The 26,932-nt window shown below is 40.6% G+C and overlaps 1 protein-coding gene across 1 annotated transcript in view; it reads left to right on the top strand.

Moving 5' to 3' along the window:
• LOC101531043 (aldo-keto reductase family 1 member D1) overlaps positions 1 to 26,932 on the top strand; it is a 42,097-nt gene that overhangs the window by 11,364 nt on the left and 3,801 nt on the right. The window contains exons 2-9 of the mRNA XM_004594376.3: positions 3,787 to 3,927; positions 4,568 to 4,738; positions 14,557 to 14,724; positions 18,040 to 18,156; positions 21,276 to 21,353; positions 22,707 to 22,829; positions 24,392 to 24,501; positions 25,642 to 25,807. Coding sequence (XP_004594433.2) covers positions 4,646 to 4,738; positions 14,557 to 14,724; positions 18,040 to 18,156; positions 21,276 to 21,353; positions 22,707 to 22,829; positions 24,392 to 24,501; positions 25,642 to 25,807 — 855 coding nt within the window. The 5' untranslated portion in view covers positions 3,787 to 3,927; positions 4,568 to 4,645. The remainder of the gene's footprint in view (positions 1 to 3,786; positions 3,928 to 4,567; positions 4,739 to 14,556; positions 14,725 to 18,039; positions 18,157 to 21,275; positions 21,354 to 22,706; positions 22,830 to 24,391; positions 24,502 to 25,641; positions 25,808 to 26,932) is intronic.

Below are 26,932 nucleotides of genomic sequence, written 5' to 3'. Positions count from 1 at the left end.
ACTTTCATTGTTTAAGTAAATATGCTAATATGTTAATATAGTACTCATGTCAACAAGAATCTGTATATTTCTCAAACTAAAATGTCTCACTGTCTATTGCAGTATTTTGTTTGTGATTTTAGACTTAAAAATTTTTATCCATTTTAAACAATCAGTATAATAAATTAAGTGTCCTGAAAATGTTTTTTGTCATTATTGTTTCTCATTCAATTATTACTATCCTTAGCTTTAGTATCTTGAGCCCCCAAATTCTCCCTTCCTTCTTGGACAAAAAAGCTCCCTTGATTATTTAACTTGTTTTAGGGAGTTAATTGCTTCAAAACGTATAAAGATGCAATTCAACAACGATTGTATAAGGGATGGGGTTAGTAGAGTTTTAAAGGATCAGAGTTTTATGTACTGTTGAAACCAGTTGAATATAGTTCATACTTCATTTATTTTAATTTTTTATCATACTTGATTTTTATAAAGTCAGAGTGCTAATTCTGCCCTTCATGGTATTCCCAGTGCTATGAACTTCATTCCATCATTAAAGCCATGATGTCCATTCAACTGGTATAGTATTCTTCCCTTATCTGCAATTTTGTTTTCTTGGTTTGTTACCTATTGCGCTATAATCCAAAAATATTGCATGGAAAATTCCAGAAAAAAGACTTCATATGCTTTATATGGTATATAATTCTGAGTTGGCAATTAAATCTACCACTCTATTCTATTTTGCCAAAGTCATGAATATTTCCTTGTCCAGTGTAACCACGTTGTGCATGTTACCTAGCAACTAGTCACTTTAGCCATGTCAGTTACCAGGTCAGTTGTCATAGGGACCAACGGTTAATCCAAGTGACTCTTAATTTACCAAGCAGCCTCAAGCATGCGAACAGTGATGCTAGCTGAAGAAACTTATAAAATTCTTCCCTAAGTGAAAAGATAGTAGTTTATCCTAGGTGTACATGTATAGAGAAAGAAACACACTATATACACATTGGTGTTATCTGCAATTTTAAGCAGACTTTGTGGGTCTGGGATATGCTGCCTGCAAGTAAGGGGAGACGTGTGTTAGTAGCATAGACTTTGGGAAGGTAATTAGGTTTAGCTGGAGTCATCAGAGTCAAGCCCAGTGTCCTTACAAGAGGTGAGCTGGAGAGTTCTCTCTTCTCTATCCTGTGAGGACGCAGCATTTGCGGACATGACCATCTAATAGAAAGGAAAGAAGCCCTCAATAGGATGTGAGTTGCCTGGCACCTTGATCTTGGACTTTCTAGCCTCAAGAATGATGAGAAATAAGTGGTTCCCTTTAAAATCATCCAGTCCATGATACTTCATCATGGCAACCAAAAAAGAGTAAAGCATCCAGGAAAAAAATGTTTTAATACATAGAAAAATTCTAGCAGGGTTTTTGAAGACACGGATATGCTGATTTTAAAACTTATATAGAAAGTGAAAGAACAAAGTTAACTGAAATACTTTTGGAGGATTTACATTATATTATTTTAAGGCTTTTCTTACTAAGCTATAATAATCAAGACCCTGTATTATCCATGAAGGAAGAAATACATAAATCAATGAGACAGCATCCACAAATAGACTTAGAAATAGAGTCTTTGATTAATAACAATGATGCAAAAGAAATTCTGTAGAGAAAGCAGTTCTTTCAGAAAATGTAATTCCAACAGTAGGACATCCTTGTGCAAAACAAGAGTCACCCAAATATTTTACATTATACAAAAACTGCACAAAAGTGTGACAGCTCTAAACGGAATGCATAAAATTTAAAGTTTTAGAAAAAGGACAAACAAAAATTATTTGATACAATATTCGAAACACAATACAAATTGACAAATTGACTTATCAAAATTGAAATATTTTATTTTATGTATTAAACTGTTAAGAGATTGGAAAGACAAGCTACGGACAGAAAAGTTAATGATTTTTTCAAACCATATATTCAGGAAAAGATATGTATCAAGAGTTTAGCAAGAAATCTCAAACTCAACACTAGTAAGACAGCAATTCAGTTTGTAAAATAAGTGAAATATCTGAAAAGGCATTTCCCCAAAAGGTCACAAAGGTGAGAAGTGTTTCAGTCATCATTCGGCGCATGGAAACCTCAGATGGCTAGATGTGCTAAAGTATTACTTTAAGTATTACTTTAGGTACGGATTAAAAGTTTTGACTTACCTAAAATTTTAAAAGAACTGATAATGGTAAGTGCTGCCAAAATTGTGAAACAGCTACAACTTACAGACATTGCTAATGTTGTTTCAAAGTGGGATAGTCCTGGGCCCAGCACCCTGGCTCAGTAGCTAAATCCTCGCTTTGCATGTGCGGGATCCTATATGGGCACCAGTGGCTGTTCCACTTTCCTTCCAGCCACCCTGCCTAGGAAAGCAGTAGAGGATGGCCCAATGTCTTGGGACCATATACCCACATGGGAGACCTGTAAGAAGCTCTTGGCTCCTGGGTCCTGGTTCCTGGTTTTATATCAGCTCAGCTCTGGCATTTATGGCAATTTGTGGAGTAAACCAGCAGACAGAAGCTCTTTCTCTCTATATCTCGCTTTCTTTGAAAATCTGCCTTTCCAATAAAAATAAATATTTTTTTTAAATGGGATAATCCTGATAAATGGTGTTGGCAGGTCCTTACCAATTAAGTCCAGACTTACTGCACGACCAGTCACTTTCCTGGAGATTTACCTACAAGAATGAACACTTAATGTTCATATATATTCCTGCACAAAAATATTTACAAGAGTTTTATTCATAGGCAACCCAAACTTGAAACAAATCAAATACTTTTCATGCCAGAACAGAAAAATGATCCTTATACAAATATATATTATGACACACTACTCAGAAACCAAAGAATAGACTGATTTTACACAAAACAGCAGGGATGAATCACAGTGGCATGCTGAGGGAAAGACCATTCTCAAAAGATTACATGTTCATGATTTTAGTTTTTATTTGAAAAGCAGATTTTTACAGAGAGAACAGGACAGGCAGAGAAAGAGGTCTTCCATCACTGGTTCATTCCTAAAATAGAGCTGAGCCAATCCAGAGCCAGGAGCCAGGAGCTCCTTTTGGGTCTCCCACATAGGTGCCAGGACCCAAGGATTTGATCCATCCTCTGCTGCTTTCCTAGGTCATAAGCAGCGAGCTGGAATGGGAGCAGAGCAGCTTCCATGGGGGATGCTAGTGCTGCAAACAGAAGATTAGCTTGTGCTAGCTCCTGCTATTATATTGATGTAATCATGTCAAAAGGGGCTGGCATGCTGATACAGGAAGCTAAATGAAAGTAAACATCATTTTGAAAGATACAATTAAAGTTATGGGGAATAGGTAGTGATTTGGGGGGGGCTTGTGTGAATAGAGTGCATGACTGTAATCAATTTGAAGGTTTTCAGGGTCATGGAACTTTCTAATACTTGCAGTGTGGTAGAGGTTATATAAATCTACACAAGTACTAAAATTCATAGGGATAAACAGCAAGAAGTCAATAATAGTAAAAAACAGAAGCATGTCTTAGTCAGCATTTATGCATGCAGAAGTACGCAGTAAGCACTCTTGAATCCATTTACAAATGATGTTGACTCCTCTGCTGCCTGTGCTGCAGACTTCCCCAACCTGGTTTTCTTATACTGCCTAATGTAGATATTAGCAGGATCACGATCTTTGGCCAGTTTTAAAACCATCAGGATCAAAGCTCTCATTTTACATATAGCACAGTCTTTTTGAAAGACTCTACTAAGTATCTGTTCATTGTTTCCCCAGTGCTTACCTCTTACAGCTGATCCTCATCCCAAATTTAGAAATGGCGTCTAATTATATCAAAGTTATCACTCTAATTTCTTTCACTACCATGACCTGCTGATAGACCCATGAACCAAGAAAGGCAGTTGAGGACAAGACTGAATTTCTGAATTACAGTGTAAGTTAAGCAGTAACTGGAATGTCCTCCTTAGGTTTGATCCTGACATGATATTAGTCCAAAGACAGGTAGTAAATCCCTTTCAGTGGGTAAAGGGAGAGTACTGAGAGAGCAAGGAGGAAGGGGGACAGCCTGCAGATTGGGAAACAGGTCCTGGTCATGTCTGTTCCTCCAGTGGTTCCCAAAACTTAACTGGAGATACAAAATTAAAATTTTCTCTGTTTTGCCTCTTCTAGATTTCCGGGAAAATTCTGGGAAACTGTTCTTATCTCCCTGAATTTAGCCCTAATGCTTGATTTTCCAAGAATTATGAACCCATAAACATCTTCTGTAGTTAAAAATAATTTAGCGTTGGTCCTTCACCTGCCCACATCAGCGTCTTAGCTGTTCAAACGAGAGAGATTTGTTTACTGTTTTTTTCTTTAAATCTTCTCTTTGTAGAGAAGTATACATAAGCTCTCTAGGTATTATGTTATTTACATATTCTGATTAAGTTCAAGGGATAACCATACTCCGGATTTCCTGGACAACCTGGAAAAACACAAGCTGAGAAATATATCTGTCAAATCTCTCCTTCCTCCCTCTCCTTCCTCCTTCTGCTCCTCCCTCTTCCCCTCCTCTGCTGTTAAATATGTGCTAGGACACCCTCCCAGGACTACTCTCCGTCTGGAGTTCAGATCCATCCCAGAGAGTTGGAAGCTTGTGCTCTGCCTTCAAGATGCTCCTCAGTGCAGCAGATCACCGCCTTCCTCTCAGTGATGGAAACAGCATTCCCATCATTGGGCTTGGTACCTTCTCAGAACCTCAGGCGGTAAGCTTCTTTCACTCTCTGTGTTCTACGTGTGTGGTTAGAATGTGTCGAGAATCTGTAATCCATTTTACATGGATTTTTAAATAAACTCTGTAATAGTGGAAGCAGCTTCCAAGGGTTACTGTGTGTGAATGAATGAACATGAGCACAAAGTTAAACTAAATCAGTGCAGAGTTAAAAACTAGTTTGGATAAGTGAGGCAATGGAATCTTTTCCTTCCTCCACTGCAATTCAGCTGAATGCTGGTAGCTAGATTACTTAAAGCATACGACATTTGTGTTTATGGTTCTTTGTGCTCACCACAATGTCTTTCCTCAGTGTAACCCCTCGGGAAGGTCTAATGCCCAGAATCAGCAGTGATGTGTATTGAAATGCTCCTGAAATTTCAGCCAGCATGTATGAATGAGCTCTATAAAGCTGAGTATGATTTAAGAAGGCAGAGAAACAGAGTTGAGGCAGGACATGCTAGAAAGAAGGATAAGTACAGAGACAACAAAAATGTGTATAGAAGGCCATGTAGTGCTTGGCATGCAGATTTAACTAATCTGTTGGTGACAGTTGGATCTAAAAGCATGAGTTAAGTTAGATTTGGAAGGACTGTGAACCCCCTGCTTAGGAGTTAGAATTTTGTTCTACAGAATGCCACAGTTGTCCCTGGGGCAGGCGTTTGGCCTACCAGTGAAGATAGCTGAAATACCTGTGTCCTACGTCCAGATACCTTGGTTTGATATTCGATCGGTCTTATCTCCACTGTCCTCCTAAAGCAGATCCTGGGACACGGCCCGGCTGGCTCACCTAATTTGGTTCCTGCCACCCATGTGAAAGACTTAGGTTGAGTTCCAGCCTGACCTTCTCTTGGCTGTTGTGGACAGTTAGCCATTAGAGAGGATCTCTCTCTCTAAGAAATGAACATTTTTTTTAAAGCTGAGGATCAGAGAAATACTATGCTTTGGAAAAGTAATTATTGAGACCCCATGGGAAATAAAAATCAGAGGAGAATGGAATCACAGTCAGAAAGATACGTTCCATGTTAATTACCTACTTCCCTTATTTTTGGTATTGCAAAGAAAATCACTCTCAAAACAATTAGGAGTCTGCACTTTGACTACTTCCTCTTCTTTGTTTGCCTGCTGTCTCTGTAGGATCCATTCATATCTTGACTCCTACTGTATGTGTGCCGGCTCCTAAACATCTATTTCCTGTTATGCTTGTTATGGCTCCCCTATATAGCCACATCAGAACCTCCTGGGACTTATTGAACATGTATTATCTTGGTCCTCTTCTCCAAGCCAGTAAATATGGACCTATAGGTTACAGGCTAAAAATCTGTATTTAACATGTTCCTTGTAGAGCAAGCAGATGTGGGGAGCAGGCATTTGGCGTAGCAACTAAGAGATTTTTTGGCATTCCCTTATACCTGTTGGAGTGCCTTGGTTCAACTCCTGTCTCTAGGTTCTAGCTTCCTGGTCATGCACATCATGAGAGTTAGTGGACGATGGCTCAAGGAGTTGGGTCTCTGTCACCTTCATGGAAGACTTAGATTGATTTTTGACGTCTGGATTTTGTCTGGTCTTGCTCCAGCTGCTTCAGGCGTATGTGGAGTCAACCAACAGATAGGAAATACCTCTCTATTTCTCTCTCTGCCTTTCAAATATAATTAGTCAGTTGATTAATAGAAGTAAATAAAGTTGTTCAGGTACATCTTATGTACACACAATTTTGCACTCTACCTTCCTCAGACAGCACTAATTCTAGAACAGAAGTATGCTGGTCATTGCACCTTCGCAATTACCTTAACTGCTAATACTGCTACAAGTTACTACAGAAACCAAAAATGAAATTATGCCTTTATCCTTCCCTATTCCTCATCTCTCCCATTTTCACATGATATCTATGTGATCGCTAAATCCTTGCTGATTTTCTCTCAAATACTTTTCCAATTCGAACCCTCCTATGTATACCCATTATCACTACCTAGTGTACATTCCTATCTTGGCCTATACTTATAGTTTTGTTTCTTCACACTTACTTATCCAGGAAGGGACTATCAGTTTGTTCTCAAATCTGAATTGTGTTATGACCATATTTGTGCAACTCACTAGTTTCCTCTCAGTTAATGAAGCAAACAAGACCTGCCAGTCCAGCTGCATTTACCACCACTTTCCTACCCTTTCCTGTATGTAAACACATAAATTTCCTGTATGTAAATGCTAAATTCCTCAGCTGACTCCACTTTCTAGGAGTTTTCTGCTTTTGACCTAAAACACCCTTTCTTTCCTCATGAGCCAATGTTCTAACATCCACTAACTCTTCAAGACTCGGTTTAAGGAACAGGTTTTCTTAGAAACCCATCTCCAACACCCTGCCTGCCCAACATGTTCACAAAGAATCCAGGGCTAGATTCTGTACAGTGCCTATCACAGTGAATTAGAGTCATGATTCTCTGTGTGTGTGTTTCCATATCATGATTCTCTGTATGTGTACAAAATTCATTAGGAAAGGGACCATGTTTTTCTCAGCTTTAGGTATAGTAAATAGTAGCTGTTCAACCAATACATGTCAGACTAATGAATGAGTTTGTTAGGTACATATGTGTGTACATCGCAATGTGTGAAGCCATAAACAGACACAATATAAATACTTGGATTTATGAACTGTTTACCCATGTGCCAGGAAATCTTTCAAGTATGTATATTTTTAAAAGATTATTTATCTATTTGAAAGTCAGAGTTGCAGAGCGAGAAAGACAAGGAGAATGATAGAAAGTTCTTCCTTCCCCTGATTAGTTCTCAGTTGCTGACGACAGGCAAGGTTGGGCCAGACAGAAGTCAGGAGCCAGCAGTTTCTTCAGAATCATCCATGAGGTAGCAGGGCCCCAAATATTCTGGCCATCTTTCACTTCTTTCACAGGACGTTAGTGGGGAGCAGAATCAGAAGTAGAGCTGCTGAGACATAAACCAGTGCCCATGAAGAATAACAGCATTCTATAAATGGTGGCTTATTTTAACGTTACATTAATATTCGAATTTAACACTCCTGGCATAATAAAATACATACTAGTTAGACCCATCGATAAATAGAGAAACTGAGACTTAAAGAGATTTCAGTTTCTACGATTATATTGCTTAGGGACAGATTTGGGATTCAAACTCACGTAACTTGAGTCCACATCCTCTGCTGTGAATGTACCATTCATACACACACACACACACACACATATCCTATCAGTTTCTAACTCTGACTTTCTGTGTGTGTTGCTGTATGTTATAGGATCCATGAATGTATGTGTGTATAATTAATTAATACATGTATATATATTATACTGTACATCTGTGTATATATATATTCTTAAATTCTTGGGTTCAAGGTAGAGAATAAAGTATTAAATACTCACTATCTGCCTAGTAATATTAGATCCTTAAACTGGAAATACTCCAAGTGATCACACGCTCTTCCCGTAACTGGTTTCAAAAGAGAAAGCAAACACTGCTTAGAGAAAGTGGCGTAACAGACCTCTATCGGAGACGGAGATTATGCATGAACCAACCACGTTTGTTATCAGCAATATTATCAAATGTAAGATAATACATTAGATTAGCTAATATGATTCACAGAATCAGAGGATCTGATGTGAAGAACATAGAGCATTCATCTGGAAGATTTGAGGTAATAAAAGCTGTAGAGTTGTGGTTATGGGGGGAGCTGAGCAGTGGTGAGAATAGAATGTCTCAGAATAAACTTAAATTTTTCTATCCCAAGTCATACAGTCGACCAGCTCCTGAGTCAGCACCCCAGGGCGGAGAAACAGAAGGTTGGCCCTCTGTGCCCGGTTTGGTCACCCCTGAAATCATTGAATTAGGTTTGATTTTTAAAAGATTTTTGAAATTTTATGTGAAAAGCAGATTTATAGAGAGAAGGAGAAAGAAGAGACAGAGAGAAGTGTCTTCCGTCTGCTGGTTTACTCCTCAGATGGCCCAAATAGCCAGAACTGATCTGGAAAACCAGGAGTCAGGAGATTCTTTCAGGCCTCCCATGAGGGTGCAGAGTCCCAAGAACTTGGGCCGTCCTCTGCCACTTTTCCAAACCACAAGCAGAGAGCAGGATTGGATGTGGAACAGCAGATATACAAACTGGTACACAGATGGCATGCCAGTGCCATAGTATGGAGGGTTTAGCTTGCTGTGCTACTGTACCAGCCCCATAAATTAGATTTTATTTTGGAGCCAATCTTAGACTGGAACAGTGCTTAGATGCCAAATGTTAGTGTTCTCCTCTTGATCTGTCTAAGAATCTTTTCAAATCCGTTCATTTGTAAGAGACAGATGGTGAATATCAGATTCGATAGATGTTTAACCAGGATTCCTTCACATTCTCTATGCAGAGTAAAATCTGCCAGTGTTTGTCCTGGAATCCTGCTCAGTTTAAGTAAGAGAATGCCTGAGCAAGACACAGGCAGATGTTCAGGGGGATACAGGGATGTGATCAGAGGGGAAGAGACCCCTCAGGAAGATCAGCATGGCTGTCATGCTGTGCCCTATCACCGGTACTGGAGCACATGGAGTGGATTCAGAAACAGCTTGCAAGATCATTGTGTGGCACTTACAGGAGCAGGAGCTTCTCTTGTCTTATAACAAGTTCTTTTCCTCTGGATATACCTGAACTGAGGGAAATTTTTATGCAATTAGCGTTTCTGCTAAGTAGAAAACACTCTTTTTAATCTAATTTCCCTAATGTCTAACCCAAATTAGACAAATTTGTTCTATGACAACTTCCCCAGAAAGGTACCATACAGGGATATCAGAGCCTATCAGAGTTCCCAATCAGATCTGCCTGTTTGTCTCACAATAATTACATGTTTAGATGTGTGAGCCCCTTTCTTATTGTGTACTTTGATAAGAATGGAGTTTCTATAAACTTCAATTTATGGCCCGATTCTGATCAATAGTTGTCAGAAAACTTCAAGTGTAACTTGGAAATGTTGCCAAGGATACAAATGGTATAATTCCAAAATCAGCCACTGACAGCAGTTCAGTTCCATCAGTATTTATTGTGTACCTGTTATCTTCAAGGCGTTCTTCAAGGGAACATGGAGACCAAACAAATGGGCAAATTGTTAAGGATTTGAAATCTAAGTAGAAGGAGTGGAGGCAGAACAAATCAGTGTACCTATCAGTGAAATATAAGGACGAGCTGTAAGGTTTCAAAGAATTGTTGGTCAGTTACGAAACGGTGAACAAATCTGGTGATGGGGCACATGAAGAGGCATGAAACTGAGAAGCAGTGGTCTATACTGGGGTGAATGGGAGTAATGGTGCAACACTCCTTCTTAAGTGGCCCTGTTAAGATTTGTGTGCCGTGTGTGTTGTTAGCCTCTGGAGGCAGAGTGAGAGCCCGTGCATGTGAAGAAGTGAAGGCCAAGTACAGCAGGGACAGCCAGGAGGAGCCTGACACTCTCAGGGCATTTTGCTGCTGTGCTGAGGGACATGGATGTACAGGGCTCAGGCTCCGGTTTCAGGATGTGCTGGCCTTCAAAGCAGGGGTGGGAAACTTTTGTTCTGTCAGGAACCATTTGGATATTTACTTACAACATCAATCGCAGGACATACAGAATTAACTTTAAAAAGTAGCTGCTATGCATTCATTGAATTTGAAGTCCTGCTTGCACTTGCTTGGCAGGGTTGCATTAGATGATTTCACAGGCCTAGTCCAGTCTTCAGGCCACATGTTCCTTACCCCTGCTTAAGCCTTCCGTCCTTTCCCCGCCCCACTGCCCATCCACTCTCTCCTCCTCCTCCTTTCAACCTAAGGGACTTAATTTCATCTGAGAAAGACAAAACCTTGCTGTCACACCTGGCATCTTTGTCAGATCTATACTTAAACTGCCAACAAGGGAAAGGTGTTTGAAAAGCTCTCCCTGGAGGGTACCAGGGATCAGAAAGGGAACATAAATAAGTGGTCTATTTGGGTTTACTTTCCCAATTTCCGAGTAGACAAGAAGGCAAGACATATTTTCTTTCTCTTTTTAATTTTCTTAAACATTTTTATTCTGAAATTTAGGTTACATATATATGTATATACACATTTTTGTGTATAAATGTATATGTTAGTGTGTAAATATATATATACATATACATATATATGCACATACAGCACACACACACAGAATCTTCCGTCTGCTGGATCACTCTCCACGTAACTGCAAGAGCCAGAACTTGGCCAGAAAGAACTCAGGAACTTCATTTGTGTCTCTAACATGGATGACAGAACCCCAAGTCATTGGGCCGTCTGCTATTGCTTTTCCCAAATTTGGAAATTAGCTCCTGTTAGCAAGGATCTGGATTGGAAGTAGAGCAATCAAGACTCGAACCAGTGTTGTAGGTGGTAGCGGTATATGCTACATGCTATACCCAGGAACTGGCTCTTGTTTTTTATTTACTGCAAGAACTGTCTAGCCACACCCTCAATAGACTTGTTGAGGACACAGTACATAGGGTCCCAGAGATCGTGCATTCCATTCTAAAGAAAACACCCAAGTCTTTGGAATAGCCCCTTGTCAGGTATAAACTGCCCCAGTTGTTGCCTGATTTGCTAACACTTTTTCAGGGAATGCTACGATTATTAACTTTTAATCAGTGGTATCTATGGTTTCAAAGTTTTGTGTAAGTTTAGATGGCCTGTAATTTTAAAGGTCAAAGATCAAAGGAAAAAATTCAGTTGGTGTTGGGGTGTCATTATGTTTAGAACATCATGTGTTCTAATTGTTTCCCATTACCTGTGACTCCTTCACTGTTACACTTTGCCATGAAAGCCTTGGCTTTTGGAATCAAATCCCAAGGGACTCAGGGCAGGTCTTCTCCAAGGCAGTGGGTGTTACACATCCCGCTGCAAGGGTGGTTTGGTGCTGAGGGTGACAGTAACGAAAAAATACCAGGAAGGAAATTTTAAATATTTGTTGCAAAATGATTAATCTGCCAGATTTAATATATACCAAGAACAGAAGTAGCACAGAAAAATCAAGTGAGAGTTTTTGTATTAAATGAGGAAAAAATCAGCACTGGAACTAGGTTGAGAGCTGTGATAAAAATGATTTGTCTGTAGCCTTGGTCCAGTCTACAAGTCACTGTGTTAGATTGTACAAAGGTTGATAATCAATTAGATCCAGGCTAAGGATGGAAAGAGTGATAGTTCAGACCCAGGTACCCACAATCCTTGTGCCTAAGGCTTTTTTTCTTCATTTTAAAACTTATATAACGGGAGCAAATTCTATGTACTTCATATATGCAGTGATTTTTTTAAAAAGATTTATTTATTTGAAAGAAAGAGTTACGCAGAGAGAGAAATATCTTTCTCTCTTCTGCTAATTCACTCCCAAAATGCTACAATAGCCAGGGCAGGTCAGATACAAGCTAGGGTTTACCTTCTTCCAGGTTACCCACATGGTAATGCTAACGTCCTCACCTTGTACACACCAGGATCCCATATGGGCACTGGTTCTAATCCTGGTAGCCCTGCTACCCATCCAGTTCAGTGCTTGTTGCCTGGGAGAGCAGTCGAGGACAGCCCAAGGCCGTAGTACCCTGTACCCATGTGGGAGACCTAGAAGAAGCCCCTGGTTCCTGGCTTCAGACCAGCTCAGCTCCAGCCTTTGCAGCCACTTGGGGAGTGAATCAGCAGATGGAAAATCTTCCTCTCTTTCTTTCCTCCTCTCTGTATATCTGTCTTTCCAATAAAAATAAATAAAACTTTAAAAATAATAATGGAGTTTTAAAAAGTTAAATATACAACTATATATTTAACTCCTTTTTAAAAAGAGGTTTATTTTATTTGTATTGGAAAGGCAGATACACAGAGAGAAGGAGATAGAAAGATCTTTTGTCCGCAGAACACTCCCCAAGTAGCCACAATTGCTCTAGCTGAGTCGATCCAAAGCCAGGATCCAGGAGCTTCTTCTGGGTCTCCCACGTGGATGCAGAGTCCCAAGGCCTTGGGCCGTCCTGGACTGCTTTCCCAGGCCACAAGCAGGGGGTCAGATGGGAAGTGGAGTACCTGGCACATGAAGCAGTGCCCATGTGTAATCCCTGTGCTTGCAAAATGAGGGTTTAGCCACTAGGCTGTTGTGCCAGGACCTACTTATCCAATTCTTAGCATTACCCCCCAATTAGTAGAATAATCACTGAAACAGCATTTTCATTCATTGTCTCAGAAATCAAAGTAATCTAGACATAATTTAAGTGTCCAAGATACAATACATTATAGGCAAAAATGGTGCCGTTTGGTATCACACACTTGAGCACCCCCGAATTTGCACTGGCAGACAGTTCTTGATTGAATTCCTTACAGATATCAAGGGCAGCTATACCTGAAACTGGGTAACTTATAAGTAACAGGAGTTTCTTCTCTTATGGCTCTGGAAACTGGAAAGTCCAATATTAAAATTTGCCAGCAGTGTAGGGTCCCGGGTCTCTTGGCTTCCAAGATGGCACCTTTAATGCTGTCTTTTTTGGAGAGAGGGTAGTGTTCCTCACACAGCAGAGGAGCAGAAGGGGTCTGAGCCCACCCCTGCAGGCCCTGCTCACAGCAGCATCTCTGACTCATGCAGGCTCTGATGTACCCTCAGGCCCCGCTACCCAATTGCTGAACTGGGAGTCAAGTTCTAATGTGAGGTTAGAAGGGGCAGAAACATTGAAACCATAATAGATGGGTAATCTCTATTTCCAGTGTAAAGAATTTGTGAAGATTTTAAAAATTATTTTATTCTAACTTCTTTATTATTATCATATGGATTAGGTTTTAGAGATTGATTCATGGTGAGTGTATCAGTAATTCATTCTCTTTTATATTGTTATTATTTTGTGTGATACAGTTTTGTAGGTATGTGGATTCTCCCCTCAATCTCTCCTCCTAATCCCCTCACGCTTCCCCTGTATTATTATAATAGTATAATTGTTCCACATGTACATACATAAATAGATCAACTATTTAATGGAGACTTGCATTCCTGAAAGAGAAGCTACATTGCAGTATGCACTTATATTCCAGAATAAAAGGAGGACTCCTAATGAAGCTTAAATAGACCTTGGCAATATGATATTAGATTTTCTACCATTGCCTATACCTACAATGCCACGAGTTTATTCTCTTTTCTTACTGATTCATTTTCCATTCTGTTTTGTTCTTCTAAACCTGTTTTAAAAAGGTTTATTTTTATTGGAAAGGCAGAATTTTCAGAGAGGAGTGACAGAGAGAAAGATCTTCCGTTTACTGGTTCAGTCCCCGAATGACCAATATGTCTGGAGCTGAGCCAAGCTAAAGACAGGAGCTAGAAGCTCCCATGTGGGTGGGATGTGGACCATCCTCCTTGCTTACCCTGGCCACAGGAGGCAGCTATATCAGAAGTGGAGCAGCCGGGGCCCAAACCAGTGCTCATATGGGATGTTGTGCTTCGAGGTGAAGGACTAGCCAGTTGAGCCATTATACTGGGCCTTCATCTGATTTTTATAATTTAGTTTTCTCCCAAGGACTTGGGCCCTCCCATAGCAAAACCTTCATGTACCCTCCTGTCACGGGCAAAACTGAAACCAGTTTCTGAAGCTGCAGTGCTGAAGGCAGTCCTGGGATGAAGGAGGCTCCTGCTGAGAGAGGGAGGCCACTGAGAAGTCATTTCCTCCTGTCCCCAGATACTGTCTTCCAGTCATCACAGTGAAGAATTAGGAACTTTCCAGAAATAGATACAGAAATGTCTGATTAATGATGACTGAACTGCAAGAAGAACTCATTCTTCTCCCCAACCTTCAATCCCACCCTCCTTGTCATTTCAGACCTATAATGGACTCTGTGCAACATCAGTGAAGATTGCCATTGACGCAGGATACCGACACATTGATGGGGCCTACCTCTACAAAAATGAGCATGAAGTGGGCGAAGCCATCAGGGAGAAGATTGCTGAAGGAAAAGTGCGGCGGGAGGACGTGTTCTATTGTGGCAAGGTGAGCTCTTGTCTTCACGCTGTCTCCTCATGTGGATGGTGGGTCCTGTGCCACCTTTGTCTGCTAAATAAACTTGAATTCGCTGAGAGGAGAACATGCTCCCTGTCCTTCAGTGCTGTATCCCTCTCCCTCTTAGGCCTGGATGGGAGGACATAGCTGTCTCTTCATCCCTGGATATTGACTTAAGGGAACTTACTGTGGAAAAAAGCCAAATCTGTCAAGCAGAAGAGTTGGGCAGTGCTGGGAAGAGTATAGGTTGCTCATATCCCACAAACCCTTGCCAATGCCATCTTTTAAGAGCAGCCTTCTTTTTATTTTGTATGCACCTACTTGTCCATAGATCACCATTTTTAAATTGAGGTCTGATTCACCTACCATGAAGTCCACTATTTTCATCAGGAGTTTTAAAGCATTCACGAACTTGTACATGTGTCACCTGTAGCTAACATTTGCATCATTTCCAAAAACACACTCCAACTGCATGAGCAGTTATTGCCCCTTTATTCCTCTTTCCTTGTCACTGACAGCCTTGGCTCTTACTCTATAGTCTTTCATGTGGACATTTCATACAAATAAGATGTCCGATAGTGAGCCATTTGTATCTAGCTTCTTTAATGTATTTCTTTAGTATAATGTGTTCAGAGCTTCCGCATGTGAAGGTGAAAGTATGCACATCTTTTATGTATTTAAAAGGCAGAGTGAGTAAACAAGCAAAAAGAAAGAAACAGAGACAGATCTGCCCTCCACTGGTGCACTCCCCAAATGCCCAGAACAACCTGGGCTGGTCCAAAGTGAAGTCAGGAGTCAGCGACTCCATCTGGATTTCCCACATGGACTAAAACCAGGCGCCTTGGTTTGGGATGTGGGAGTCTGGAGGCCCAGATGGTGAGGAATGCCCCTCAGGCACAGCTTAGTGCCTAATAATTTCCTAATTACACCTTTGCAGCTGCACTGCAGAGCACTTATTTTCTTGTAGAGCTATTTCCTATTGCAAGAGCGCCCACGGTCTTGCAGTTCATGATGTCTGAGAACTAGAAACAATGGAAGGCCCATCAGCAATGCAATCTGGAAATGTGTACAATGAGTGAAAACAAAGTGCACAAGCAGCAATGTCTGCTGTAGCCGAAGGATGGCTACGAGGATGAGCTTCAGCCACACATGCCATGAGAGGAAGAGCAGGAGTCCCTTTATATGGAGATCAGTAATAGGCAGAAGTAAACAATGTGTTGTTTAGCTATATGTAGAAACATGTACAGATCATTAAAAACAACCCTGAAGCCAGCAGGAAAACTTCAAGGTAGTAGTAAGGGGGTGGCCCATAGCAAGCTTGTTAAATAGGTTAAGATTCAATTTCCTGACCTCCTTGGAGGGAATGTCTGGGTTTTTGTTTTATTATTCATCTTTCTAAATATCTCTCCCTGTGTGTGTATATATGTGCAGTTGTATCCTGAGTATGGCACTCTTTTATGTCTATGGAATCTACCTCCATAGAGCCAATCCACCATGGTTCAGAAATATTTGGAAAGCAATTGCATCTGTGCTGTACACACACATCTTTGTGCCCTAAACAGTACATTACAACAGCTATTCACAAGGTATTTACATTTGAAGGCAGCAAAGAGACATCCAGGGAAGGGGAAAACACTTTCATTGAACACTGGAGGGCATGACAGGAGAAAGGAGGGTTGCAGTTTATTTATGTTTCTCATTGGAAAGGGGCTGGGCATGCAAACACGTGGAGATGATCATCTATGCAGTAAGCAGGATCTGAAAGGACATAAAGCCCCTTGTGGCTTGTCAGAGTCAACGTCGTATGCTGATGGTCTTATCAGCTGGGGATGTCCCTGAAAAGAGCTGCAAAACGCAGAGTCCAGGGAGGAACATTAGGCAATAAAATACCACCATGTCATCCTCAGGGTCATGTGATCATAGTCCATCTTACAAGATGTGGAGTTAACCATTTAGGCCCCAGCCACCTAGCAAATCCTAAGAATGTTCTTGCAGGTTTATATTTCCAACCTGCTGAGTGAATTTGTGGATCAGATCTGAAGGGAAATCTATGTTGTCTCTTGTACAGAATGAATTTCTGGCAAAATTTTAGTATTTATCAAAAAAACTGGTCATTTCCTGCAGAAAGGTGAGAAGGGGTAGGTTTTGTTTGATTACAGTGTGTAAATCTGTAGGACCAGGCATTTATACCTTTGGCTTCTTCCCTAGGTTTGTGCTGGGATTACAAGGGTTCAACACCAGCAAGAATTATAATTGGTATTCTGAAATCATCTGAGCAGAGAACAAGATTCACGTCTCGTGACGCAAGTTCTATGTGCTCTTTTTTTTTATGATGTTATTCATCATGAAACTAACCTTGACAGAGTTCCCAGCAGGCTAGCACTGAATACATGGGCTTGATTTATGCTCAAATGGTTCTGTCAACATTTCAATTAATGCTGTACCATTTTTGTTTGCTTTCAGTCTAGACTACATATAAGATTAGGGTAAATTACAAGAATTAATCCAATGGTTAAAATTCTTGTTTGTTTTCTGTAGTGCTTGTTCCATGGCTATACATTTAAGAAATAATGAAAATCATCACACTTTGCTCAGAAAAATAACAGGTGTATCTTATGAGAAGTAAGGATCAGAGAGTTATCAGCTAGATGGAATAGTAATAGCAATGCCACATGGACAGAGTTAATATTCTTCACTGTGCTTTTAAGGGAAGAAGTACTAGTCTGAGTATCCTGTGGTGCTATACATTTTACATATGTGAGGGTACACCGTTTCAGGATGCAGTGAAGCTGATTCCATGTAGAAACGACACAAATGCTAAGAGGAATCAAATGAGAACAAACATCTCTCCAGGCCTGAGCACCACCTGTCAAAGGGTGAAAGAGTCCTTGAAGCCACACACACATTTGCAAATTTTGAGCACAGTTTTTGTCAGAATGACAGGAAAATGAGATGGCAGGACAGGTCAGGATGTTTGTTAGACACATGCTCCCTAGTTTCACAGTAAGAAAAAGGCACTAAAGGACAGACAGGAAAGTAGATTGGGCTAGGCAAAGACTTGGTCACTAAGTTATGTTGTTTGTGGTCAAGAAGATCTTGTTGTTTCTAATACTATATTTAGATAAACTTTTACTCTGTATGTTGAGTCTATCAACTAATGTGATATTCAGACAATACTGCAGCATAAACATTTTTTGTGAAATGAGTGAATAAGGTATGAATAGGTGCTTTACAAGGGGCTAATAGGCTACATAATTGCAAAAAGAGTGTGAACCTTAGCTGTCTGTTCCCCTTTAATTATTTCAGCTGTGGGCCACAAACCTTGACCCAGAAATGGTGCGGCCAGCCCTGGAGAGGACACTCAAGGTCCTCAAGCTTGATTATGTGAATCTTTACATCATTGAAATACCCATGGCCTTCAAGGTAAGTTCAGATGCCTAGAAACTGGACCTCTGCATTCTGGTAACTGTTGTTAGTCAATGCCCCAAACTAGTTGGAGCCATCGTAGAATCACCAAACTGGGTCCATTTGCCTGACACACAGAAAGTCCATCAGCAACATTGGGTGGCGGAAGAAAGTAATCATTTATTGCAAAGAGCAGAGGAAGGAACCTAACAGCTACTGCTTAATTCCTGGGCTTCCAAAGGAATTAGGTGTAAAGGTTCTTATAGATTGAAATTGGGGCTGAGAGGTGCCTGACCAGCTCATGTGCAAGTTCCTGGTTGGTCGGTAGAGCACAGTATCTTCCTTTGATTAGTCGGTGATACTAGGCTATTTAGGAACTTTATGATGACTACTTGGGCTCCAGTTGGTCTGAGGGTTATATGAGGTAACAGTTACATTTTGCCCAGGCCTGCAATTCTCTTACATAAATCACCCCAAGATAACACTGGCCATAGAGGTTCTTATCCATTGGAGAAGCAAATGGCACCTTGAGTCTGGTGATTCCAACCTTGTAGGACTGCCTGGATTAATGCCTAAAATCAGTGAATTCCTTTTGATAGAGGACAGGCAAAGATACCTAGGGTGAAGGGTTATAAACCGTAGGCTGTGTCCTGCTTTTATATTATGGGCTTTTGGTTTCATAACCATGAGCCAACAGCTAAAGGTTAATACCCCTGAATGTGGCAGTGTTTTGTTCATATAATTCAGAGACTGACAAGTACCCAAAAAGATTATGTTAGCACACTCGGGCTTGGACCCTGCGTTTCTTCATTCTAAATTCAGTATGTTTTTTTAATTACAGTGTGTTTTTACTACTATAGCTTAATTTATCATTTATCAACTAGTATGTTGTACCTAGCTGTAATACACATTTTAGTTGTCCAAAATCCAGGTGCAACATTTTCCCTGTTCACAAAGCCATAAAAATTATTTTGCACAATGGGAAAGAAAATGATACAGACAGTTAACAATATACTTACCTGCACCTTCTTCCCAGGAAGGCAGCCCAAAGAATTGTCAGAAATTTGGATCCAGCTGCAAGACCACTATATCTAAGTGATCTCTGTTTTAGTTCAAACGAAGTCCTTCCTTGCTATTTCTCGATCTATAAACTCAGCCTTAATTTGAAAACCAAGAACATACCCCGTATACACTGCTGAAGAGAAGTACCTACTTTAAAATTTCGTTGCAGGAAGGAGAAATCGATAAATAAAATTGGCCACATGTGTATGAGGTCAGTCAGGTTTTGCTGGTTAGGACAAGCAAGGATCCTCTGCCATTGTGGAGTCTAAGATTATCTCACTCAGCTAATTTGGATGCCCTGACCTGTCCTGTGCGCTCTCCTCTGTGATTACATCTGAGTCAGATGTGTGGGGAAGATGTTTCGTTTGTATCCTAGTTCATGGAGATGTGCATTTGAAAACTTCATGGTCGCTTTGGTAACTCAGGTATGGGTTTCATAGACAAGACAGCATCTCTTAAAATCTTTAGGGAATTCACAGACATCTTGGTCTGTGACTTGAAATAATACAGAACAGCAGGCACAGGTAATGTTCTCTTTGCACTTGTTTTATATCCCACTGAGCTGTATGTAAAGGTCAGGCAGGGCATCTATGACCTGTAACCTTATTTTCAGAGGGAACTTGAGACCTGTTATTTACTTAAGACCAAATCACCAAGTACGTTTGTTGTGCAGTAGCCACTTAGGCAGGTATACTGACTGTGCAGTGTTTGCACTGTTAACCCACTACATCATGAGCTGTAATTTCTGCCACATTCCCTCATACGCTTATTTCACAAGTTAATTGAAGCAACTTCATAATCTGTATGTGGACAACAAAGGACAGTAGAAGCATAGGAGTTGTGCAAGCCAAGTCCTTCAAGCTCAAGAAAGCTGTCCAGGGTACATCCGGTTGGTATGTGCTTATTGGATGACAATAAGAAGTTCCACTGTGGATTTTAGTTTGCTGATGTGCTTATGCCTGTTTACCTATTGCCTCTCCTCCCACCCCTACCCACCAAACACTATTTAACATCCCATTTGGGAAGGGGCAAGAAGAGACCCTGGGGCTCTTTACCCCAGAAGTGTTGCCTTCTCAGCACCTTCTGGAGTTATTCTTGAGAACTGCAGGGGCTTGCCTGGCACCACTCTTTGATTTCACCCGAAGCCGTGTGCATTCCTGCCTTGGAGGAACTGATCTTTCTGACTTGGCGAGGCTCAGAATTCACCTTTTACCTTTGTACATTGCATCACAAAACAGAGAGCTCGTTTTAGTAAATCATTATCTGATCTCTCATCTGACAAGCCCAATAACAGTAAACATGTTTCTCTTTCTCCCAGATTCCAACTGAAGGCTACAGAAATGGTCAAGTAACCTGGTGTTTTCTACCCTAAACCTACCTTAGCAGGCCCATTGTCTGAATCACAGAACACAGTAGGATGATATTTATGTCATGTTATTGCATGGCAGAAGCTGCCACTCCTCAGCTACAAATGAGAACAGCCTCATTGGCCTCAATCCTTCCATAGTTATGCGTTTTAGCTACATGATGTACATTATTCAGATACCTCTGAATAAGCCAAAGTTCTGTTAATAAGTGGCAGATATCAAACTGAAACTGACTTTAACTGAAAAAGGGCATGATGAATTCCAGAGTTGTCTAATTCAGCTAAAACTGGAACAAAATACAAAGCAAATCTCCATATTTCTGGTTCTTTCTCTGTCTCCACCTTCTGCTTGACTTCTCAGATCTCCTAGTCTGTATGATGACAAAGTGACCATTGATGCAGTAAGCCCTCACTGTTAGTACAATTGTGAATTTGCAGCGAGACTTCAAAGGTCTGGGGCAGGCTAAATCCAGGAGCCAGAAGCTCCACCCGGGTCTTGCAAACAGCTGGTGGTTTATAAGCCCAAGGGCTTAGCCATCCTCCACTGCCTTCTCAGTTGCATTAGTTGGATTGTAAGCAGAGTAGCCCAAAGTGCACTATGGATGCCAACATCATAAGATGCTTTCAGGCATCAAAGGTGGCACCTCATACTCCATTGTTTTAATTCCCAGATGCAGATAAAATCAATTACATACGTTCTTGTTTACAGCCTGGTGATGAAGCCTATCCCAGAGATGAGAATGGCAAATGGTTATATCACAAGACAAATTTATGTGCCACGTGGGAGGTGAGTGGAGTGTCTGTTTTTAAAAATTTATTTAATTTTATTGAAATGCCGAGTTAAGAGGCGAGTCACAAAGAGAAAGATCTTCCATCCATTAATTCACTCCCCAAATGTGCGCAACAGCCAGAGCTAAGTTAACCTGAAGTTGGGAGTCAGCATCCCCCTCAGGGTCTCCCATGCAACTGCAGGGGCTCAAAGACTTGGACCATCCTCTACTGCTGTCCCAGGCCACAAGCAAGGAGCTGCAGGGAATTGGAGCAGCTGAGTCATTAACCGACACCCAAATGGGATCCCAGCACATGCAAGGTGAGGATTAAGCCACTGAGCCATCTAGACCCGGAAGAAGCTGCTGGTTTCTGGCTTTGGATTGGCTCAGCTTTGGCCACTGTGTACATCTGAGGAGTGAACCAGCAAATGAGAGATCTTTCTCTCTGTTTCTCCTTCTGTAAATCTGCCTTTACAAAAAAAAAGCAAATATTTTATATATATTTATTATATACTATATATTTTATACAGCTGCCAGCTTTAGCTTCCAATTTGTTTCCCACCACTGCAGATCTTAGGAGCCAGTGGTAGTGGCTCAAGTAATTGGGTTCCTACCCCAGAAGAGGAATCCTGAATAGCGTTCCTGGGTTTGCTTCTGGCCTCTGACTAGTCCTGGTTTTTAAAGGCAGCTAGGGAGTAAGCCAGTGGTGGGAATTCTCCCATCATGATTCTTTTCTGCGTCTCTCAAATAAGTAAATATGTAGTTATTATTCACACTTGCAATAACTATATAAATATGTGACTCTGTTTTTTCTTGAAATACAGGAAAACATCAGTAAGCCCAGAATTACAATGGTCGACGTTTGGCATACTTTTTCACCTACTTAGAAGTCAGTAAAAGTCAGAATTAATGTTTTATGTGTATATAAACATATCTGCTTGTATTGTATATTTATAAACACACTTAGATAAGACAGAAGATGAGACAAAGTATTCTGCATTCAAATAGGAGAGTATATGTGTTTCATACACACTGAAACATTTATAAAAACGGATGAGTTTTATTACCAAATCAGTATCTATTACAAAAATGGAAGGTAAGATATGATACGCAGAATTTTCAAAACTCATTCTGTCATCAGATCCTGCCTCACACACCCTGCCCCCTTTTCCTTCACAGGATGCTTTTGAAGCGCACAAGGTCTTACTTTTGATGAATCACGGCTGTGCAAGCATTACCCTCACTGACTTTGCACTTGACTTGAAAGGTGTACCCCAAGTGGCTGCTTTGTCACCGTGCCAAACGCTGTACACTAGGCACGTAATCTTGCTGCTTGGGAGGCTCCTTTGTTGACCTGTTGTCACCCACAGGCTTTGGAAGCTTGCAAAGATGCTGGCTTGGTGAAATCCCTTGGAGTATCCAACTTCAACCGCAGGCAGCTGGAGCTCATCCTGAACAAGCCGGGGCTCAAGCACAAGCCGGTCAGCAATCAGGTACAACTTCACAGCTTCCACTGTGGAGGAGCGGCCCCAGCACAACGCTGGCACAGGCCAGCACACACACTCCTGTGATCGGTTTCAATTGTGTCACCAAAGAAGAAGTCTTAAAACATGCAATGCATACCAAAACACCTAAAAACGTTTTTGAAGGCAAAAAACAATGAAAGAAGATGATGCCTCCAAAACATCGAGACATCATATAGAATATTTCAATTAGTGCGGAGCCAGTAGAGGGAACTATGTACAAGTAAATGGAAATTAACCAACACCTTAGAAATGGCCCCTGTGTAATGAAAGCTTAATTAAAGTAACCAACGCTAATTGCAAAGAGATGGTTTCTGGTGAATATGAGGAAAGTGATTATATGTAGGAAAAATGTAGATCTTTGCTTCAAATTAAACTCAAAATTAATGTTCCTTTGGTCAGGAAGAAAGAGGACAGAAAAAATCAGTTGTAAATACTAGAAAACATCTTCAGTTTAACAAAGCATTGGCTAGAAAGAAGAAAAGGAAAATCACAGAGACAACCTTTTTATTCTTCAATTTTATTTTTTTAAAGATTTATTAATTTTTATTGGAATGTCATATTTACAGATAGAAGGAGAGAAAGGATGATCTTCCAAATGCAGGTTATTTCCCCAAGAGGCCACAAGAGCCAGAGATGAACCATTCAAACCAGGAACCAGGAGCTTCCTCCGTGTGGGTGCAGGGTCCCAAGGCTTTGGACCATCCCGCACTGCCAAAATTAGGGAACTTGATGGAAAGTGGTTCAGGCAAGACATAAACTAGCACCTATATGAGATTCCTGTGATCGCAAGGCAAAGACATTAGCCACTAGGCTACCACCCCAACCCACAACAACTTTGAAATCTTAATATATAAACATCTGGAAATAGCAAAGAAAAATAAGTAAAATTCTTAGAAATTTAGTAGTGATTGTAGTTTACATCCTTATGAGTTAAAAACATAACAGAAATTAGGGGGAAAAGTTGATGAGGAAAAGCATTAACATTCAACCACAGAAAGTACAGGAGAAATGAACAGAAGTTCTCAAAACAAGTAACTCTCAAAACTGATCACTTGGAGGGTAACTGAAGAAGTTCATAGAAGAAAGCTTATTCTGGAACTTGGGTACAAATTAATTTAGTCTGAGTGTAAACCAATGTGGAGACATACATCCACAGTCTTAATAATGTTCACAAGCTTCTGTTTTTAGAGATTCATTTTTTTGTTTAAGAGTCTCAGGATGCCCAGATGGGCTTAAGTGTGTGCTTATCTTGGCATTGTTTGAGTCGAAAAATTCAAGAAATGATTCAATAAATGATAAGACACATATAAAAACATAACAGTAGATATTTCTGAGTTGTTTTGGTAGAAAAATGTGCAGACTATTAAGGAGAAAGACCTAGATCCAAAATGTAATATAAGGTATGGGGCGAATATGTTATTATTAAGTCAAATTGTATTGAAGATTTTTTTTAAACTTTATGTAAAACACATTTGATTACTAGAATCTGATGTTGTGCCCCTTCCTCTCTCTCCAATGGAACCATGTAGGTCGAGTGCCATCCATACTTCACTCAGCCAAAACTCCTGAAATTTTGTCAACAACATGACATTGTTATTATTGCATATAGCCCCTTGGGGACTGCTAGGAATCCAACGTGGTAAGTTATGCTACACGTCTCTCGCACAGTATTTCCTTAAATATACGAAACAAAACTAGTACCATTTATGTTACTGAAATGACCCTAGTTGGCTGTGGGATCTAATCCATTATGCCGATTGTCCTAAAATAGTAGTTTTAAACACTTAAAATGACCAGTAAATGTACCTCTTTTGGTAAGTTGGAAAAAGTTTATAGCCTCTGAAAATTCACACAATTAAAAATCTAGGTTTCATGGTGTTAGAAAGTAACTGCTTAAATTCATTATGTACTAACATGTATTAGACCTAATACATCCATCTCTATGAATTGTTGTAGGAATTTCTTAAGCTATGAAATCATCTATCAGTGCCTAGTACATAGGAAAGTTCCAATAAATATTTACCCAATTGTTATTTAGTAAAACTTTTTTTTAAGAAAAAAAGACTTATTTTAATTGGAAAGGCAGATCATATTTATGGAAAGAAGGAGAGACAGAAAGATTTTCCATCCCCCAAATGGCCACCAGAGCCAGAGCAGAGCCATCCTAAGTCAGGAGCTTACCCTGGGCCTCCCACAGAGGTCCCATGGCTCTGGGCCATCTTCTACTGCTTTCTCAAGCTATAAGCAGGGTGTTGGATGGCAAGTGGTGCATCCAGGACACAAATTGGTGCCCATATGGGAGCCTGGCACTTACAAGTTGAGGATTTAGCCATCGAACCATTGTCTGGGTCCCAGTAGAGTTTTTATAGTCACATTCTGAAATATTGGAATTACTTGCTTTATTGTATTTATTTATTTTGCTCTCTGTATCCAGTGTTGACACTACCACTTGGATGTATTCCACAAAATACAGACTACCCACGCTAAGATAATTTCAGAAGCTGTGGCTCTCCTTGCACTTGAGTCCTTCTGGAGCCTTTTTCCGTGTGCCTTCTCTTAGACTCTCTGTAGGCTCAGCAGGCAGCTCTGGGAACTTGCTGCTTGGATCCTCTCCTACAAGGAGCAGCTCTTCATTGAAGGGCTTCTGTGCACTCAGAGAGCTTGATCACAGGCGACCCCAAAATGTCCTGGGACATCCCCAGTTGAAGGGCGAGACAGAGGAGAGGATTTGGTTGTCATCAGTCTGGCTAAACATGGTGCATTCTTGCTTTCTAAAAAGGGTGAACACGTCTTCCCCACCTTTGTTGGAGGATGCACTGCTAAACTCACTAGGGAAAAAGTACAAGAAGACGGCAGCCCAAATTGCTCTGCGTTTCAACATCCAGCGAGGGGTGGTTGTCATTCCTAAAAGCTTTAATCCTGCAAGGATCAAAGAAAACTTTCAGGTGAGAGAATTGGCTTTTGGAAATGTGAGAATATGAGTGTGTTTGTTGCCTCTGCTTGCAGAGAGCCTCACTTTGACTCTTGAGAAACTTGCAATTCTGTGTTGCTTTCTTGTATGCCAGCTGCCTGAGCCTGCTGCCCCATCTTTTTATAATTTGTATCCCTTGGAGACTGCTAGCTGCTTGTTTGCTGCTAGCTGACTTCAACCTTCTGCCCTCTTCTCTCTTGACTCTGGATATTCTCTACTCACTTCACCACAACAGAAACGCGTACGGTTTAGCTTTTATTATACACTTCCTCCTGTCTCAATGGCTTTGGTAGAAGCTGGGGGTAAATTTGTGAATTATTGTTAGTATTATTCAAAGATTTAGTAATTTTTATTGGAAAGGTAGATTCACTGAGTAAAAGAGAAACAGAAAGATCATCCAAGCCCCGGTTCACTCCCCAAGTGTCCACAACGGCCTGAGCTGGGCCAATCCTAAGCCAGGAGTTTCTTGCGGTCTCCTGCATGGATGTAGAGTCCCAAGGATTTGTGTCATCTTCTACTGCTTTCCCAGGCCACAGACAGGGAGCTGGATGGGAAGTGGAGCAGCTGGGACATGAATCAGTGCCACATGGGATCCTGGCAGATACAAGGCCAGGATTTAACCAACAGGCTGCTGTGCCAGCCCCAAATTTGAGAATTCTTGCAGCAAATCATTAAGGATTTTATTTGCTCTGTACATAATTTGTGATCATTATTATACCCCTCAGGTGAGGAAAGAAGCTACTAGACAACAGAGTAATTGTTCTGTTACCGCCAAAGATGAATGCAAAGTACCATGTAAAATTAGTAACTGCCCATTTGTTTATAACAAATTTCAAAGTAAATTATTTGTTCAGCTCTGCTTATAAAGATAAGTATGGATAAATTTTAAAAAATAAACAGGAAAGAGTATGTGTCCCCTCATACAGAAAAAAATAATTTAATGCTTGAGCATATTTCATAAGTGACTGGTGGACTCAGTAACTGGGATAAGGCAGACGCTTTCATCTTTTATTTCACTCTACCTTGCACCAGCATTGCTCTAACAGTTCTTAGTGAACTCACTGTGCACACAGATATCCCTCCTGCCTTATAGCTGCCT

Source organism: Ochotona princeps, chromosome 25 (assembly GCF_030435755.1).
Source record: "Ochotona princeps isolate mOchPri1 chromosome 25, mOchPri1.hap1, whole genome shotgun sequence".
NCBI lineage: Eukaryota > Metazoa > Chordata > Mammalia > Lagomorpha > Ochotonidae > Ochotona > Ochotona princeps.
This window is presented reverse-complemented; position numbering and strand designations above follow the sequence as displayed.